This window comes from Hippoglossus hippoglossus, chromosome 24, assembly GCF_009819705.1.
Source record: "Hippoglossus hippoglossus isolate fHipHip1 chromosome 24, fHipHip1.pri, whole genome shotgun sequence".
NCBI classification, from domain to species: domain Eukaryota; kingdom Metazoa; phylum Chordata; class Actinopteri; order Pleuronectiformes; family Pleuronectidae; genus Hippoglossus; species Hippoglossus hippoglossus.
Genome location: NC_047174.1, coordinates 11,275,539 through 11,291,200, shown reverse-complemented (window position 1 = coordinate 11,291,200; position 15,662 = coordinate 11,275,539). Strand labels below are relative to the sequence as shown.

The 15,662-nt window shown below is 42.4% G+C and overlaps 1 protein-coding gene and 1 long non-coding RNA gene across 2 annotated transcripts in view; one reads left to right on the top strand and one right to left on the bottom strand.

The window, feature by feature from the left end:
* LOC117758863 (WD repeat-containing protein 26) lies at positions 1–14,478 on the top strand. The gene is made up of 14 exons (XM_034580866.1): positions 1–761; positions 2,718–2,817; positions 3,945–4,001; positions 5,280–5,416; positions 6,481–6,578; positions 6,661–6,817; positions 6,975–7,113; positions 7,620–7,760; positions 8,141–8,260; positions 8,625–8,770; positions 9,454–9,532; positions 9,623–9,752; positions 10,031–10,225; positions 10,992–14,478. Exons 1-14 carry the CDS (start codon positions 457–459, stop codon positions 11,015–11,017), a joined length of 1,830 nt encoding a protein of 609 aa, XP_034436757.1. The 5' UTR covers positions 1–456; the 3' UTR covers positions 11,018–14,478.
* LOC117758910 overlaps positions 715–15,662 on the bottom strand; it is a 28,394-nt gene continuing 13,446 nt past the window's right edge. Inside the window, exons 2-3 of the long non-coding RNA XR_004613378.1 lie at positions 11,893–11,896; positions 715–726 (exon numbers count right to left, since the gene is read on the bottom strand). This is a non-coding gene — a long non-coding RNA (uncharacterized LOC117758910). The remainder of the gene's footprint in view (positions 727–11,892; positions 11,897–15,662) is intronic.

The window sequence follows — 15,662 nt, the reverse complement described above, 5'->3', positions numbered from 1 at the left end:
GAAGCTTGGTAGTGTAGGAATTTCCGGTTACGTCAGGGCGTAAGGACTCCATTAGAGCTGCAGCTGTTTGGAGAGAAACAACAACAAAAACGGGCGAACTGTCAGGGCCGCCGGAGTGACAGTCCGTCCACAGCCCGACAACGAGCCCTCAAACCTGGAAGCGCAACCTCCATTTCCCACCCGGAGCTCCGCCGGCTTCTAACCACGGCCGCTCTCGGTGAGGAAACTCTGGCCTCCGCTTCCTCCTCCTCCGACTCGGACACCGGCGGAGCGTCGCCGCCCCCGCGGAAGAAGCACCGAGCCTCGGCGGCGGAGGGAGCAGGAGAGCCCGGGGCTTCAGCAGTTGTGACAGGCCTCTCCGGAGTTGCCCTAGGACTTGCTTCGCACTCCCCGCACTCTCAAGCCACCTCCGCCATCCAGTTCAACCGTAGCGTCGTCAACATCCTCAGCGGCAGCATGCAGGCAAACGGGGCAGGACAGGGACAAGAATCCTCGGAGCTTTCCTGCCTAAATAGTGCACAAAACGGGGAGTCATCCTCGGCCGGCGGAAGCCACTCCAACGGGCTCCTCTCCAGCACAGACAACGGGAACAGTGTCGGTACCAGTAACGGGTCCTCGAGCGGGCCCGGTTCGGGGACTTCGTCCGCCTCCACGACTTCGGCCTCCGAGGTCGGTTCGCTGAAGAAGAAGAAACGACTCTCGCAGGCGGAGGAAGATGTCATACGACTAATAGGGCAACATCTCCACGGACTGGGGCTAAAGTAAGTTTATTCGGTGTGTCAGTCGAGGGAAAACACACAAACGCTTGCAACTCCGGGGTTGAACATGAGAGGTTTGACGGGTTTTACTGGTGTTTGGTGCGAAAGTGTGAAACTGCAGCTGGTACGGTTCCATCCGTGCGCCTGACATACACAAACATGGGGGGATGGGGCAGTTAGCCTGTGAGCTCGGCTGTTGGTAGAAAGAAGGGGTCCATCTTGCACAATAAAACCGTTAGCTTGGTTGCTAACAGCACTAGCCTGCGCTGAGGTGTTGTGTCCGGGCTTTAAACCTTTTAAAAGGCAAACGTGTAACACAATCCAACGTTTGGCAGCTTCACGAATCCGTCGTGGGCTTAGATGTGCGTTAAATGGCTGCAGCGCCATGATGCTTTAATTAACGTTATAGATTTAGCACTGAATTAAAGGCATTACATCATCTAACGTTGGGAATCTAAGGGTTTCCACAGGGAAAGAAGACTTGTTGTGGTTTGCAAAGCGTAACACCAGTGTCATGAGAATGGATGAACTCGATTTAGCTCCTTATTTAAAGCACATGAGCAGGATCGTCGAGTGTTTATTTTTGTGGCTATTGCGCAAAAAAAAAAAAAAAAAATGCGGACGAAATGTTGATGTGCGGGTTTGTCAATGTTGGTGGTTTATGGTATTCTGCGTTTTTCCAGCCTGGAATGCCACGGGGGGGAAGAGAAATAACACGGCTCTTATTGTGTGTGAGTCCACGGGAGGAACATTTAATAGGTCGGGCCACACTGTAATAACGAGCACGGTTATGAAAGCCGTGGTGGTTATTTTAGTATTCAGGGTGCACTCTGCGCACGTTTTCAGCTGTCATCTCCAGCAGCTCTGTTATTCACCACATTCATCCCCATTTTATATGAACGTGATATAATAGATCAGTGTCTTTTTATTATATATTTGTGTGTCACTGTCATGTGGGAAAAGAGTCAGGAACAGTGAGGGGCATGTGTTTATCTAAAGGCAGCAGCAGTCAATAGTCCTGGGTTGAACAGAATTTGCTGTATACCAGCTGATTTAGAAAGTGTTAAAATCCTGATTTTAATATATGAAGGAATGTCTAACCCTCTTCTTCAAAGTGGCTTTTGGATGACTTCACACCCCTTGGTCTCTGCTATCCAGCTGAGAAAGTGTAGCCTTCCATAATAAGGCATTATGAAAGACAACCTAGCAGCACTGTGTTTACAGAGAGGGGGGTGGGGGTGCATGGCATTACTTTCTGTGACACGGAGCCCCTGCGTTTCAGTGGGGAAAACACAAGTGGAATCGCCGTAGCAGCCAGCTGGAGGAAAAGGCTGAGCTGCTGCGCCACTCCATTGATACCTGGGAATGATGTCATCATGCTGCTGAAGGTGTCAGCCCCCCCATCCCCATCCCACTTACATTATCTCACACACACACACACACACACACTAATCAGACACATCTCAGCCGACCTGTTTGTGTTGGTGGCGTGTGTTTAGCTAAGATGGTGGTGTTTGGACAGATGGACACGGTTCATGGCTGACAGGCTCTGACAGGATAATCTCAACTGCAGTGTAGGCCAGGTTCATGCAAGTGGACCTGCCATTGTCCACAAATAATGATCTGAGAAGGACATCTATAATGTCATGTTAATATGGTCCCTATGCTAAAACTGTTGTTGTAGATCCCCCACAAAAAATATGACTATCTTACATGGTAACATGTAATAAATGATTAGATCATTAATAAAAGTTGAATATTCTACCTGGAAATGTAATTTAATATAATCATGTCCTGGCCTTTCAACACCATGCTGATTAAGCTCACATTTTCTTTGGCTTGTCTCTTTGATTTTATGTCATTTTAAAAGTCACCCTCTCCTTTCTTTCATCTCATTTGCCTTGTGTCTATACGTCGGTCTCACTTTGTCTTCCCCTCTTCCTCTCTGTGTCTCTGCAGTCAGACAGTGGACCTGCTGATGCAGGAGTCAGGCTGCAGACTGGAACATTCGTCTGCTACCAAGTTCCGCAACCATGTCATGGAGGGGGAATGGGACAAGGTTGGTCATGCGTTGCCATGGTTGCATAACACCGAGCACTTCATGGTTTGGGAATTAGTGACACATTTTTGGGATCTGTTGTCCATATTGTGCTGTAACATGGAGAGCTTGGACAAGAAACCAGCAGTTGGCATCTCAGATGTATCTAATATGGACTGGCAAGAAAAACAAACATGATCCCTATTAGTTATTGAAGGCAGCATGTCAAAGCATCAGTAAAGTACATTAAGTCTGCATTTGGGCCTGTATTAAGACTTTTTACAGGACCTATACACATTCACAACTGTCTATAAGTCACAATATTTGACATGAAACTATTTTCTTTACCAACAGATATTAGTGTTGAAATTTTGTGCACATAGCTGCACATAAAATATTTTATCTGTTTATTAACTGTTAATATTTAGAGTTCAGGGAAGAAATCAGACTTTTGGTGACGGGAAATAATGTTAGGCTGGTCAGTTGTTAAATATTGAAGGATCAGTAAGTTATAAAAGTAAACCCACTCAGGATTATGCTTGCAAGGTCTGGCAAACCATACCGTGCTGCTTTGTAACAAAATAATAGGGCACTTGCCTTGTTATATACATATCAAACATCATAATTAATTTAATTAGAACACCCAAAGCACAACGCAGCATAATTAATTGGCTTTAAATCACCAGTCCTAGTTGTTTTACCTCGTTCTTACCACAGAATAGCTCTCAGCTGCCTTGTGAATCTTCTGGAATAATGAACACATGTCAGAACTGGCGGCTGGAAAATTAATTCAGCCTTGAGCTGAGCGGTGATAAATCTTTGGATGTGGCACGTATGTTTGAACTCTCTACAAACCAATAGAAAAGCAGCCATTCATTTGGCACTTGTTTTGATCCTAAAGTTACATTTTACCAACAGATAGTAAAAGTGGGAAGTGTTTTATTAAGAGACACAAAGGTGCTTTGTTGCATTTTGTCAGTTATTGTTAAAGCCTCTGTTTACTCATCTTAAATATTAATGCGACCATAGATGTGTATTACTCTTCCTTTTAATTTTTTTGTTTTCCTGTGCATGTATGGAAACTGCTGAGCTAACCCATTTCTCTCCCTCTCCCTCCCCTCTATCAACATCCCTTTGTTTTGGACCAGGCTGAGAATGATCTCAACGAGCTGAGAGCACTGATGCATTCTCCCAATGCTATTGTGGTAAGCTCCCTTTGCCCAAACCTGAACCACCGGGATGAATGACAGTCATTCGGTCAGTTAACAGGCACAGCTGGAGGTTCCAGAATTGCGACGTGATAATGCAGAGCTGCATGTTCTTGTTGTGGAACAGTGAACTCTAAAATGTTCTGGGTGAAGCCTGGGAAAGTGTAGCGACAGGAATGGGTGTCACGTTCAAATCAGGGAATGGTGTTTGAGTCGGTCGAAAAAGCTGATTGATCAATTTGATTGACAATTGAAGATTATTCTGAGATTATTTTGATTATAGATTTATTGTTTTATTTTCTATAGTAATCTGTTGGATATTTCAAGTGTTAGAGACAACAGAGGCAATTCAAAGAAGTCACCTTGTTCTGTAGATACTTGTGATCAGAAGGTTCCACAATATCAAATGAACAAATCAAATAATTAAGAATATAATGGCAGACTTATCAATTAGGGAATGAATAATGTTTTGCAACCCTGTTAAAAAATACACCCATCATTTTTGATTGAAAGATGATTCTTTGTCTGTATTTGAAATATTCTTAAATTTAGGTTTTACTGAAAGCGAAACAACTTCCATAGTTATTTGCCTTTTGAACGGAATAAACAGTTACACTGTGGGATCGGTTTAACGTTAAATACTTCATACACTACTCGGCTCAGGTTAATTAGCTTTTGCTAGCATGCTAGTTAGCTGGCATTACCGCCACAATATTCCCCTGTGCCTCAGTCAGATGTTAGAAGTCTGTGCCTGCAACCACAATTCGTGGGTTGATGTTTTCGTGGGTCAATGTGCAGTAGGTGCCACTGTGGTTACACCAGTTGTCAGAGCTGTGACTCCTACTGCATACCTAGATAAAACTGACACTTTATATGACTCAATGTTGACCAGCAGCAGCAACTGATAAACACTTGCCAGTGTTCTTCAGTATGAAGGCTGCAGGCCGCTGATGTTGACATTTCCATATGTCTTGTGCAAATCTATAAATATATTCTGATCATGAGATCATCCAGCCTTTGGAATACGGTACAGCTAGTTTTGATTACAAATGACGGCATTAATTTAATTCGGGGGAATTTGGTGATGTCAGTGTTCAGCTAAACCCGTAGAAATGTGAACATTTATGTCCTATAATAATAATAGTAATAATCTGTTGTGTAATCAGTGGTCTAGTCAATGTTACAGAGAAAGTTGAGGTAGTTCAATCTTATCTGTCTTCCTTCTCTACTGAGGTCATCTCTCATAAAATCTCTTGTTTCTCTTCCTCTGCTCAGCGTATGAAGTTCCTGCTGCTGCAGCAGAAGTACCTGGAGTATCTGGAGGATGGCAAAGTCCTGGAGGCTCTGCAGGTGCTGCGGGGAGAGCTGACGCCTCTCAAGTACAACACAGATCGCATCCACGTTCTCAGCGGGTACTTATACAACTTATATCGCACCTGTCTCACAGCAGTTACATGACAGTTCACCCTCTGAACAGCTACTGTGTATACCCATGTAACTCTTCGATACATCTGTAATCACTCATGATACAGCTCCCACCTAAAGTAGTTGACATTTAAGTTCTAATTGGTTTATCACTTCTGGCATATTTAACAATTGTACGACCTGTGATCTAAGCAGCAGAGTTAATGTCACTTCCTTCCTCTGTCTGCTGCTCCCGGTTGCTCCACCTCTTGACTGAATAATGCAGAGGATTTGTTGCTGTTGCCAACGCTTCTGTGCAGAGAACCTCCCGCTGCGTTGTGCATGTGTCAAAGGCAAACTCTGGGTAGACTCTGTAGCCAATTTTAAGGTCCTGTCCGAAATGGCTTTGGTCAGTTTCATCGAGTTTTTAAAAACTAGTTATTTACTCATGACTTTTGTTGTTGTCTGAACCTGCACTAATGAAGATTATATTGATAACGTGTTAAAAATCAATGACTGAATCAACAATATTCCAAGGTTGTTATTGGCTTTGTTCACTAATACACATATACGTACATTTTTTTCTCAAGACATAAAATGTAAGAGTGCCACTAGCTACATTATTTGATCATCGAATCCATAGTCTGATCAACACCTTATGCTTTCAGCTAAAAAGTATTCTCATCCATTGCCTTTTTAATTAGTTGGAATAGAGCACTTGCTTTCACCTATAAGCCTGTTTGTTATAACAGCTTGTCGCTCACCTGAAGGATTCATTTATTGATCTGTCACCTGTCTCGGTCAATTTGTTAACAGTGTCCAAATGTGTCCTTAAAACTGTCAAAGAAATTACATCCAGCTTGTTCCTCATTCAGTACCTGCATTTGAGTTGCCTCATTATATATTCTGAACCACCTGTGTTTGAGGCAACTAAAGTTTTGTTCCGTGTTTGATGTTCATCTGCAATAAATCTAATCTGTACTGCGTATGGTCTTGTATATGGAGGAAATGTTATACATATAGTAGTTGGTTAATAGCTAAACGCTTGAAATGTCTTTTTGCGTCTGTGCAGGTACCTAATGTGTAGCCACGCTGAGGATCTGAGGGCCAAGGCGGAGTGGGAGGGCAAGGGCACCGTGTCACGCTGCAGACTGCTGGACAAATTACAAAGTGAGGAGCTGACAAATATCGTCACAGAGTTATACAAACAACCTATATGAGAGGTCAACATGTCTTTACTCTTTCCATGTAGCGTACCTGCCACCGTCTGTGATGCTGCCCCCACGGCGGCTGCAGACCCTGCTGCGGCAAGCGGTGGAGCTGCAGAGGGACCGCTGCCTGTATCATAACACCAAGATGGACAGTAACCTGGACTCTGTCTCTCTCCTCCTCGATCATGTCTGCAGCAGGTTTGTACTGCACAGCTAGCATATTGCTCTCCCAAATTAATTTATTTACAGTTGTTGCAGCATTTTGAGATATAGACAATATACGGTAGCAGGACCAACCATTGCTGCATCACACGGTGAAGATTTTAACCCCAGGTCATTTTTTTCCCCGTCACAGGAAGCAGTTCCCTTGTTACACGCAGCAGATTCTGACAGAGCACTGTAACGAGGTGTGGTTCTGCAAGTTTTCAAACGATGGCACCAAACTAGCCACAGGCTCCAAAGATACCACTGTCATATTATGGCAAGTGGACCCGGTGAGTGCAAAAAATGCAATAGACATACACACGGCCGTACTTATGATTTAGTCTATATCCTGCTGAAATGTAGTGGTTAGGGCTGCTTGAACATTTTGCCAGCAGGTTTGTCTTCTGACAACTGACAGTGAATTATTTTCTCTTTCTTCATGGTAAAAGCACATTTACTGTAGCTGTATTACTTACCTGGTAAATGACTTTAATAACAAACGTATTGTTCAGAGGCTCTAAAAAGGTCATACTCTAAATATATATGCGTTACCATTGCCTTTGAATGTAACCTTCTGTTGTTTCAGATGTATCATTAAATATGGTATGTACAATTACATAATCTCTGTTTGGGGAAATGAACACTGGTATCTGTTTTCCTGTCTGACATTTCACCAATGTGCTGGTTTAACTCTGGTTTGAATACCTGAAATCCTCGCACCACTGCAAACACGAGCCCAGCCCTTCAGCGTGTCTCTAATTTTTATCATAATCATCTTAATCCTGTCTTTGTGTAGGAGAGCCACCAGTTGAAGCTGCTGCGAACCCTCGAAGGTCACGCGTACGGAGTCTCCTACTTAGCCTGGAGTCCCGACGACACCTATCTGATCGCCTGTGGACCTGACGACTGCTCCGAGCTCTGGCTCTGGAATGTGCAGGTAACGTCTCTCTGTTTTGAGCTATATTCTTAATCCCCCGTTTACTTGTGATACCTCTAACAGTGTTTTCATATGTCTGTCCCTTTTTTCCCCTGCGTACTTGATTGTGAAAATGGGAAGTAAAGCGTCTTATCAGTCACGTCAAAGACTGGGGCCTTCTAATCTATATATAGGCCAGTGGGAAAGAAAAACGTGCATTGAGTCTTCCACAGATATTCTGTTGACTGTGTGTACTCAATGACCTCTCCGCTCTTCCCACCCCCTCCTCTTTCTTCTCCTTTTATTCACCCCTCCCCCACATGTACTTAACGTTTCTTCTTGTTGTTTCCCTTCCCCCTCATTTTTCTCCCACTGTCATTGTCAATCTTTTTGTCCACCAGACGGGGGAGCTGCGGAACAAAATATCCCAGTCCCATGAAGACAGTCTGACCAGTGTGGCCTGGAACCCCGACGGCAAACGCTTCGTCACCGGGGGACAGAGGGGGCAGTTTTATCAGTGTGTAAGTAAATTAGATTTTTTGCTAGTAAGTGTATTTTTCTGCCATTTTTCCCATTGTATTATATGGTATGCTGTGACTTTAAACAGGCAGCATTAAGATAAGTGTATCTTTCAATGTATTGATTTTCCAGCCATGAACCCAATGATCGAGATAGGCAGGTCTCTGTGGTGGTCTCCATGGTGCCCTGGAAATGATTATATGTGCAACCTAATTATTCTAAAAAAGCCACTATCATGTTGTTCTGATTGATAACTCGTCTGGGTGTCAAGCTTATCTACTTGTTGGTCGTCCTTTTGTACTTTGTTCATGTCTTCAATCCCCGATTAAGAGATGAGGGGGGTGTTCTTCTGTCTGTCGTTGTCAGGACCTAGATGGTAACTTGTTGGACTCCTGGGAGGGCGTACGAGTACAGTGCCTGTGGTGCCTGAATGATGGCAGGACAGTGCTGGCGTCGGACACCCACCAGCGTATCCGGGGTTACAACTTTGAGGACCTTACGGACAGAAACATGTGCGTGTCAACCTTCCTACCACCTGTACTGATGCATATGTAGATAAAGGTTCAATGTTTACTATAATATATAGGATATATATAACTTTTAATACCTAAAATGTGCATTTTATCATGTTCCAAAATGACACAGATTTTCTTCTGAAGACAATGATACTAATGTTGATTTTATTCATTAATAACAGTCATTAACAGTAAGGCAGTTTTCTGTCATGACATGAGAAAATGTCTGAATAAGTGGGTGCATACTTTTCCGGAATTTGTCTTGCACATATGAAGAAAGCAGCAGGAGAAATATCACATCACCTGACTTGGACATTTGCGTTGTCACATACAGCCCCTCCAGATAATTTCAGGAGAAAGTCTTGAGTTCAGTGTATGACTGAAAGCAGCTTAATTTATAGGATGAATTCTTAAAGCAATGTATGGTCTACATAAGCGTAGTTTTTAGAGTCCTAATAGAAAGATAATTTAATATTTTCCCTTCATACAAATATACTGTATGATTGTACTTTCAGTTGGGTTTGTCCTCCCTGCTATTGGACAAGACACACTTTAGTAAAAGTTCAACCACAAATTCTGGGAAAAGGTCGCACAAGTTGGCACAACAAACTATGCTACAAGGATTTCCTCTGTATTATATTGGGTGTAGCTGATTGCCTGTGTCTGTTTATCCTTTACAGAGTTCAAGAGGACCACCCTATTATGTCTTTTACTGTTTCAAAGAATGGAAGATTAGCTTTGTTAAATGTAGCAACTCAGGTAAGCCCTTTGTCCAACTACTACTGATGTTTTTACGAACACTATACAGGACATGTCAGTAGTTACAATGTATTCTTCTACCTTTTGTAGGGAGTACACCTGTGGGACCTTCAAGACCGGGTACTGGTGAGGAAGTACCAAGGTGTGACCCAGGGCTTCTACACCATCCACTCATGCTTTGGAGGACACAACGAAGCCTTCATTGCAAGTGGCAGTGAAGGTGCAGTCAAAATATTCCAAGTTTTAATACTTAATTCAATATATGGCGCTCAGTGTTGAACACTATGATCTTAAACTGCCTCTGCTAACTTTTTATTTTTCCCTTCCTCTTGTTCCCTGGATGTTCTTGGATTGTTCATTGCCTGGCTTGTGAAAAAATGAATACATTACACTGTTGTTCCCTTGTTTGCTTTAACCTAATGCATTTATTTCTGTTCTCATATTCACTCCCACTCATGTCTTTGCTTTCACGTCGTCATCCCCCCCCCCACTCCACAGACCACAAAGTGTACATCTGGCACCGGCGTGGCGAGCTTCCCATTGCTGAGCTAACAGGCCACACACGCACAGTAAACTGTGTGAGCTGGAACCCGGTCATCCCAGGACTCATTGCTTCCGCCTCAGACGACGGCACAGTGCGGATTTGGGGTCCTGCGCCGTTCCACGACTCGCAAGAGGCGGACGGACTCAACGGTAAAAGCTAGATCTGTCTTTTTTTACCACAGTGCAAGTGAACGTCATTGGCTTAAATACTGTCATGGGTAGCATCTACTTGAGAAAACTTGACCAACTCTTTGGCTGCAGCAGATCAGTGAATGTTTTGTAGCATGCTAATGCAGAGTCCTGCACTGGTCGATTTTTGCAAACCCACACCTAGAAAGCTCTGTACTGGAACCAAACCATTACTAGCAATAATCTCTCAAATCTAATCCGGACTCATTAGCATATTACCCACGATCCGTCACCCTTTTATTAACACACATGCTACATACAAAGCAACTCACTTCAAATGAGTTATGTCCTCTTTTTCCTCCTGTTGGTGACTGAGTTGTTTTCTTGGAAAAGTATCTATGAATTGACACTGCACCTGTGCTCCCTCAGCTGTCTGTGTTTCCTCAGTGGCGAGGTGCTTAGCTTGTGGCTATCAAAAGCTAGTGTTTCTTGCCACTTTTTACAAGCAGCAAAGCTACCGAGCATGTATTCACCAATGGCTATTTTATGTTCTAGCTAGATTGCTGTCCGTTGTGCCAGTTAATTGAGTGGAAGTAAAGTGGTCAAAGCTATCCTTGCTGCTGACTAGGCTTCATATTAGCGGAATTAGATTTAAAAATTACTACACACTCGTTTTAATTTCTGATTTCTCCAGGGAAAAAACACATTTTGTGACTGCTGAGTTCTTAACCACCAAAATAATTGTGGTAACTATATTTACCTGATGTCTCTCTTTTCCTTTCCTCAGAGAACTGCAGTAACATGGACAGTTGATGGTCACTCATGGAGCAAATGACATCTCTCTTTGACAACAATCCAAGAATCCCACAGTGAAACAAAATCTAAACTGGCAAATAAAATCCAACAACAGAAATGAAGTCAAGAATAACACAACAAAAGCCACCAAGACAAAAGAGTAAACAAAAAGCGAGACAAACTTGTCTCCTGACTGGCCTAGACAAAATGGTGGAGGTGATGACGGACACTCTGAAATTTCAAGTCCTCATCCAAAACTTGATCTCGACCCAGAGGCCTGGAAACTCCAGTCAATGCCCAGCGGGAATACGTCCGCCATCCAGTGGCGAGTTGTGACAGGCTGTTCTCCTCCTCCAACTAACCCTCCTCCTCCCCTCCCCTGTCTCGCTGCATGGTCACCTGCCATGCCAGTTCCTCGCAGAGTTTCCCAGGAAACCCACCTCCACCTTGAGCTCGGCGCACATCAAGTTCCTGTGACACCGCATGACTGACACGGCAGACCAACCATCTACCTATTGGACTGCATTTGTCTGCCTGTTTTGTCTCAAGCTACCTGTAAAATGTCTCAATGGACATGGGTGGGGTGTTTTCGGGACAGGATGATGCGTAGGGGGATATAGCAACACTTCTGTATGTATTTTTTTTCTCCCCCCTCTTATTGCTATATTCTTCACATTGTTGGACTAAAGCCGAAAATCCACATTGAAAAAACTAAAACTGACCGACCAGCTGACAAAGAACACAAAAACAAGGCTATGCTAAATGTTGGAAATTTATTTTAATGGTAGTCATAGCATTTATTCTCATTTAAGAGGTGAATCTTAGCTTGAGTAGTGCCCTTGGAAAGCTTTAGCTTGAAGATTCCACTTTCTGTTTCTCGACATTAGGAAAACAAAACTTTTTAATTCCTTAATTTAACTCCTAACACGGACAGTCGCTGCAATGTTTCCAACTTGACAGCCCCCCTCCACCCCAAATAAAAAAAAGACATCTCCTCTGTCGAGCTAGCTACCGCACAACTTCATTACATCTGCCTAAGAGGAGACGGACAGAGGGATTACAGGTCACATATCAGCAGCGAGGGAGGGGGCAGACGTTATCTGTGAGGTGGGGTTTCCACTGTCGGGACAGATCGCTATGATCCCTTCTCAAAAGAAATGCAAGGGTTCAAGTGTGATTTCGAATGCAGGCCGGTGACTGCTGTCCCTCTGTGTCTGTGTGTGTGTGTGTGAGTGAGTGAGTGCGAGAGTTTATGCATGCACACATTAATGTGAGAGATTACATTTGTGGGTGCAGGTTTAATTGGCTCGTGTGTTTTTGTATGCATGTTCAATTCACACCAGCAAAGAAAATACTCCCCCCCTATGATCCTATAATCCCATAGTAAAATTGTAAAGAGGATTTTAAATCGATTCTAAGTTATCCAAAGCCCCGTAAGGACCTCTATCTGTCGAACAAAGAATACTTGAGAGCCATTTTGTAAAAGAAAAACTTTTTTTAATCTGGGGCTTTGTTTTTTTACATTTGTTTGGTTTTTCTCCTTAACCACGTGGCATTCAAACGGCACTGAGTTATTGGCATCCAATCATCTTTGTGGGGAGAAATTTAGGAAAGAGCAATTTGGTCGAGGCATGTTTAAAAAAAAAAAAAAAGAAAAGACAAAAAAAAAGAAGCTGTTAAGTGTTGTGTTTATTAGCAAAGGGTTATTTCATATGGGAAGTTCGATGATTGTAACGTACTGAATGAGTAGTTAGCACGGCCCTAGAGAGAAGAAGGAGGCACCAATAATCAGAACCATGCTCTGAGCCCGCAGAGTTAGGGAGCGAAACACACACACATACACACACACATACACAAACTGCCTTCCTGTTCATACAGTTGCACACAAACCTTCAGTATGTATGACACCCCTCCCTCCACCCAACTGCACTTTGAGTGGTCTCATTGCCGTCTTGCACCTACTGCAGCGGCGTGAATCCATAAGGTTCTTGTAGCCTTGCAGTCACCACACTCGCCAGACGTTTGGCTTTAAACAAGGCTGCTTTGGCAAAGACTTAAAAAACGGACAGGAGATTGCTAAAGGAATCAAGCCCTCTCTATGCATCCAAAAGCGGTGACTGATTATTTCATTGTAGAACTCTTGCATATAAAGCATCATGGCAGCCTCACCTGGAGGGTGCCACTGTTGGAGCTTAGAGAGAACTCAGCATTAACTCCCCCATTGCTCTCCAGCCAAGTACTTCAGTGGTCAGTGCACCATTCAAAGCTTTCTTCCTCCCTTTTTCAGGGTATGTAATGACTATTTGCTACAGACTGATATACAGTGAAAATGTTTAAAAAACAGTGCTTTTCTGTCTGTTTTTATTGAACTTTTTTGTTACTTAAAATTTTTTTTGTTCACATTATATCATTTTTTTTTGGGTTGACCTTTATCCCTGTATGATCATATTAAAATATAACCAGACACTTGGGAGTCCTCACTTTTTTTTAATCTTAACAAATCCCTCTTAACTTTCTTTTATATATTTTTTTCTTAGTTTCTTTGTGTTCAGTTGAATTTTATCTACAATTACAAATGAATATGCACAGTAACACCCATGCCAATAGGAAGAGTCATTGTAGGAAGTGTGTTACCTATAATCAAATCAGGTTTGAACTATCCACCCCTCGCCTTTAAAGAGTTTCCTTCATGTGAGAATCTTCTTTATCGCATGTCTGTGTAATTGAGCAAAATCTCTCTTGGTGTGCCATTGTTGATTTGACAGTTGCCACTGCTCTGACCCGTATCAAAGCCAAATCACTTTAGAAACAACAAGTGTGACGGTCTGATATTCACAGTCTTGAACCCTCGACTCCCCGACTGCAGAACGGACTCCTCTTCCACACCCAACATCATCTCAGAAGACCCGAGGCAAATCACACACTAATGAACCCTAACATGAGTTTCAGTAAAGCCCATCATTCACCTGCTGGGGGCAAATGCTATGTCTGTATGCAACCTGGTGTCTACTCTGTTCTTCTGTCTTGAGTTTACCAAGGGAGTTGTTTCTGATTTTAAATATGTCTTATTTCTCTCTCTGAGGTGAGGGTGGTGGTTGTGGGTAAGGGGCTGGGTGGGGATTACTAAGGGCTTGCTGTAGCATCTCTGAGTTCCTTGGGTGAGGGGCGGGACGGGATGATGTGTGGGTTTTGCGTTCAGTGTGTTATTTACAAAAGTGATTGTACTGTTTTGTATTGTTGTGTAGGAAAAGTGTTATGTATGCATATTTTCAATAAAGCATTCAGGGTTTTGAAAAAAAAGAAGAAGTATAGTCCATGGAAGTTTGATCGGCCAGGAGCTTGTGAGGTCTACCTATCAGATGCCAAGGGCGGCCCATCAAATGCCAATGGAGCATTTTTTCTCCCACTCACACCCCCACTGTGCAGATCCAGCTCGGCCCTGAACCACTGTCTTAGGAAAAAAGCATGTTTCATGGTGGAAAACACTGGGTTTGAATTTTCGGTTTTGTGAATTCAGTGTTGATTTCTAAATGTTTTGAAAGCAATGTGTGGGGCCAGACCAGCTGGTGAGAGGGGATCTCCAATGCCAGAATAATTAGGAATGACAAGAACAATTGCCAATAAAGTGACATTATTTTGAGTAAGCTTTGTTGTTGGCCATACATTTCTATAGAAATGTCACCCTTTAGGAAACCGGTTCTCTAAGCATGGATACTGGTAAAATGTGAGACCCAAAGTAATTTATAGTAAAATTATGAGTAAGAAGCCAATAAAGAAACGATCATAAAGATTTATGCACACATGTATAATAAAACCTGTAACTGAAAAAGATCCTGTAGATTTCCACTTGATTGTTGTGTTGCAGACAAATAAGTGACTTGATCCTGTTTGTCTATGTTGCTGTAAATGTTTTATACTGAAAAAAGAACCAACGTATGTTTTAAAATGAAAATAAATGACTTCCTAACTCTGATTTATAACAATGTAAAAAGAAGCAGGATGAAACACAATTTCATAATAATTTGATAGGGTTCAACAAGTATTGGATTATTTCACAATTTCATGGTTATATATTATGTCTAATCCATCAGAATAACATTAATTCTAGTGGTATTAATTCAATGAATCAGCCTTTATGTATAAAAGCAAATGTTTTTCAAATGAGAGAATCTCACTCTTTTAATGAGTAGTATCATAGGACAGTAAAAAATGAAGGACATACCCAACAAAGACTGAAAACAAATCTGGAAATAGTATAAGAATTAAAATGAACATTTGGACACATTTATACGATATATGATAATATATATACAGTATAATTTATATGATGTACATGATTTGATAATCACAACTAATCTACTAATGGGCACTGGTTCTGACTAACTCGATATACACTTAATTTAATTTACAATACACTTTTACTTTATTTTAGACTTAATTCTTTTTTTTACTGTTTCTGTTCTACTTTATATCGTTCTGTACTGTAATCTTGGAGCAAGCAGGCACAAGAGCTATGCTATTTACTATTAATAGTCTTATCTAAAACACAATGGCAGCAAATAAGCACATGAGAAAACATAACAGCAAGTAAGAAAAGACGACGTGTTTTGCACTCCAGGGCCACCATATCACTGGACTGCACTGATGTCTCTGCCTGGGACAC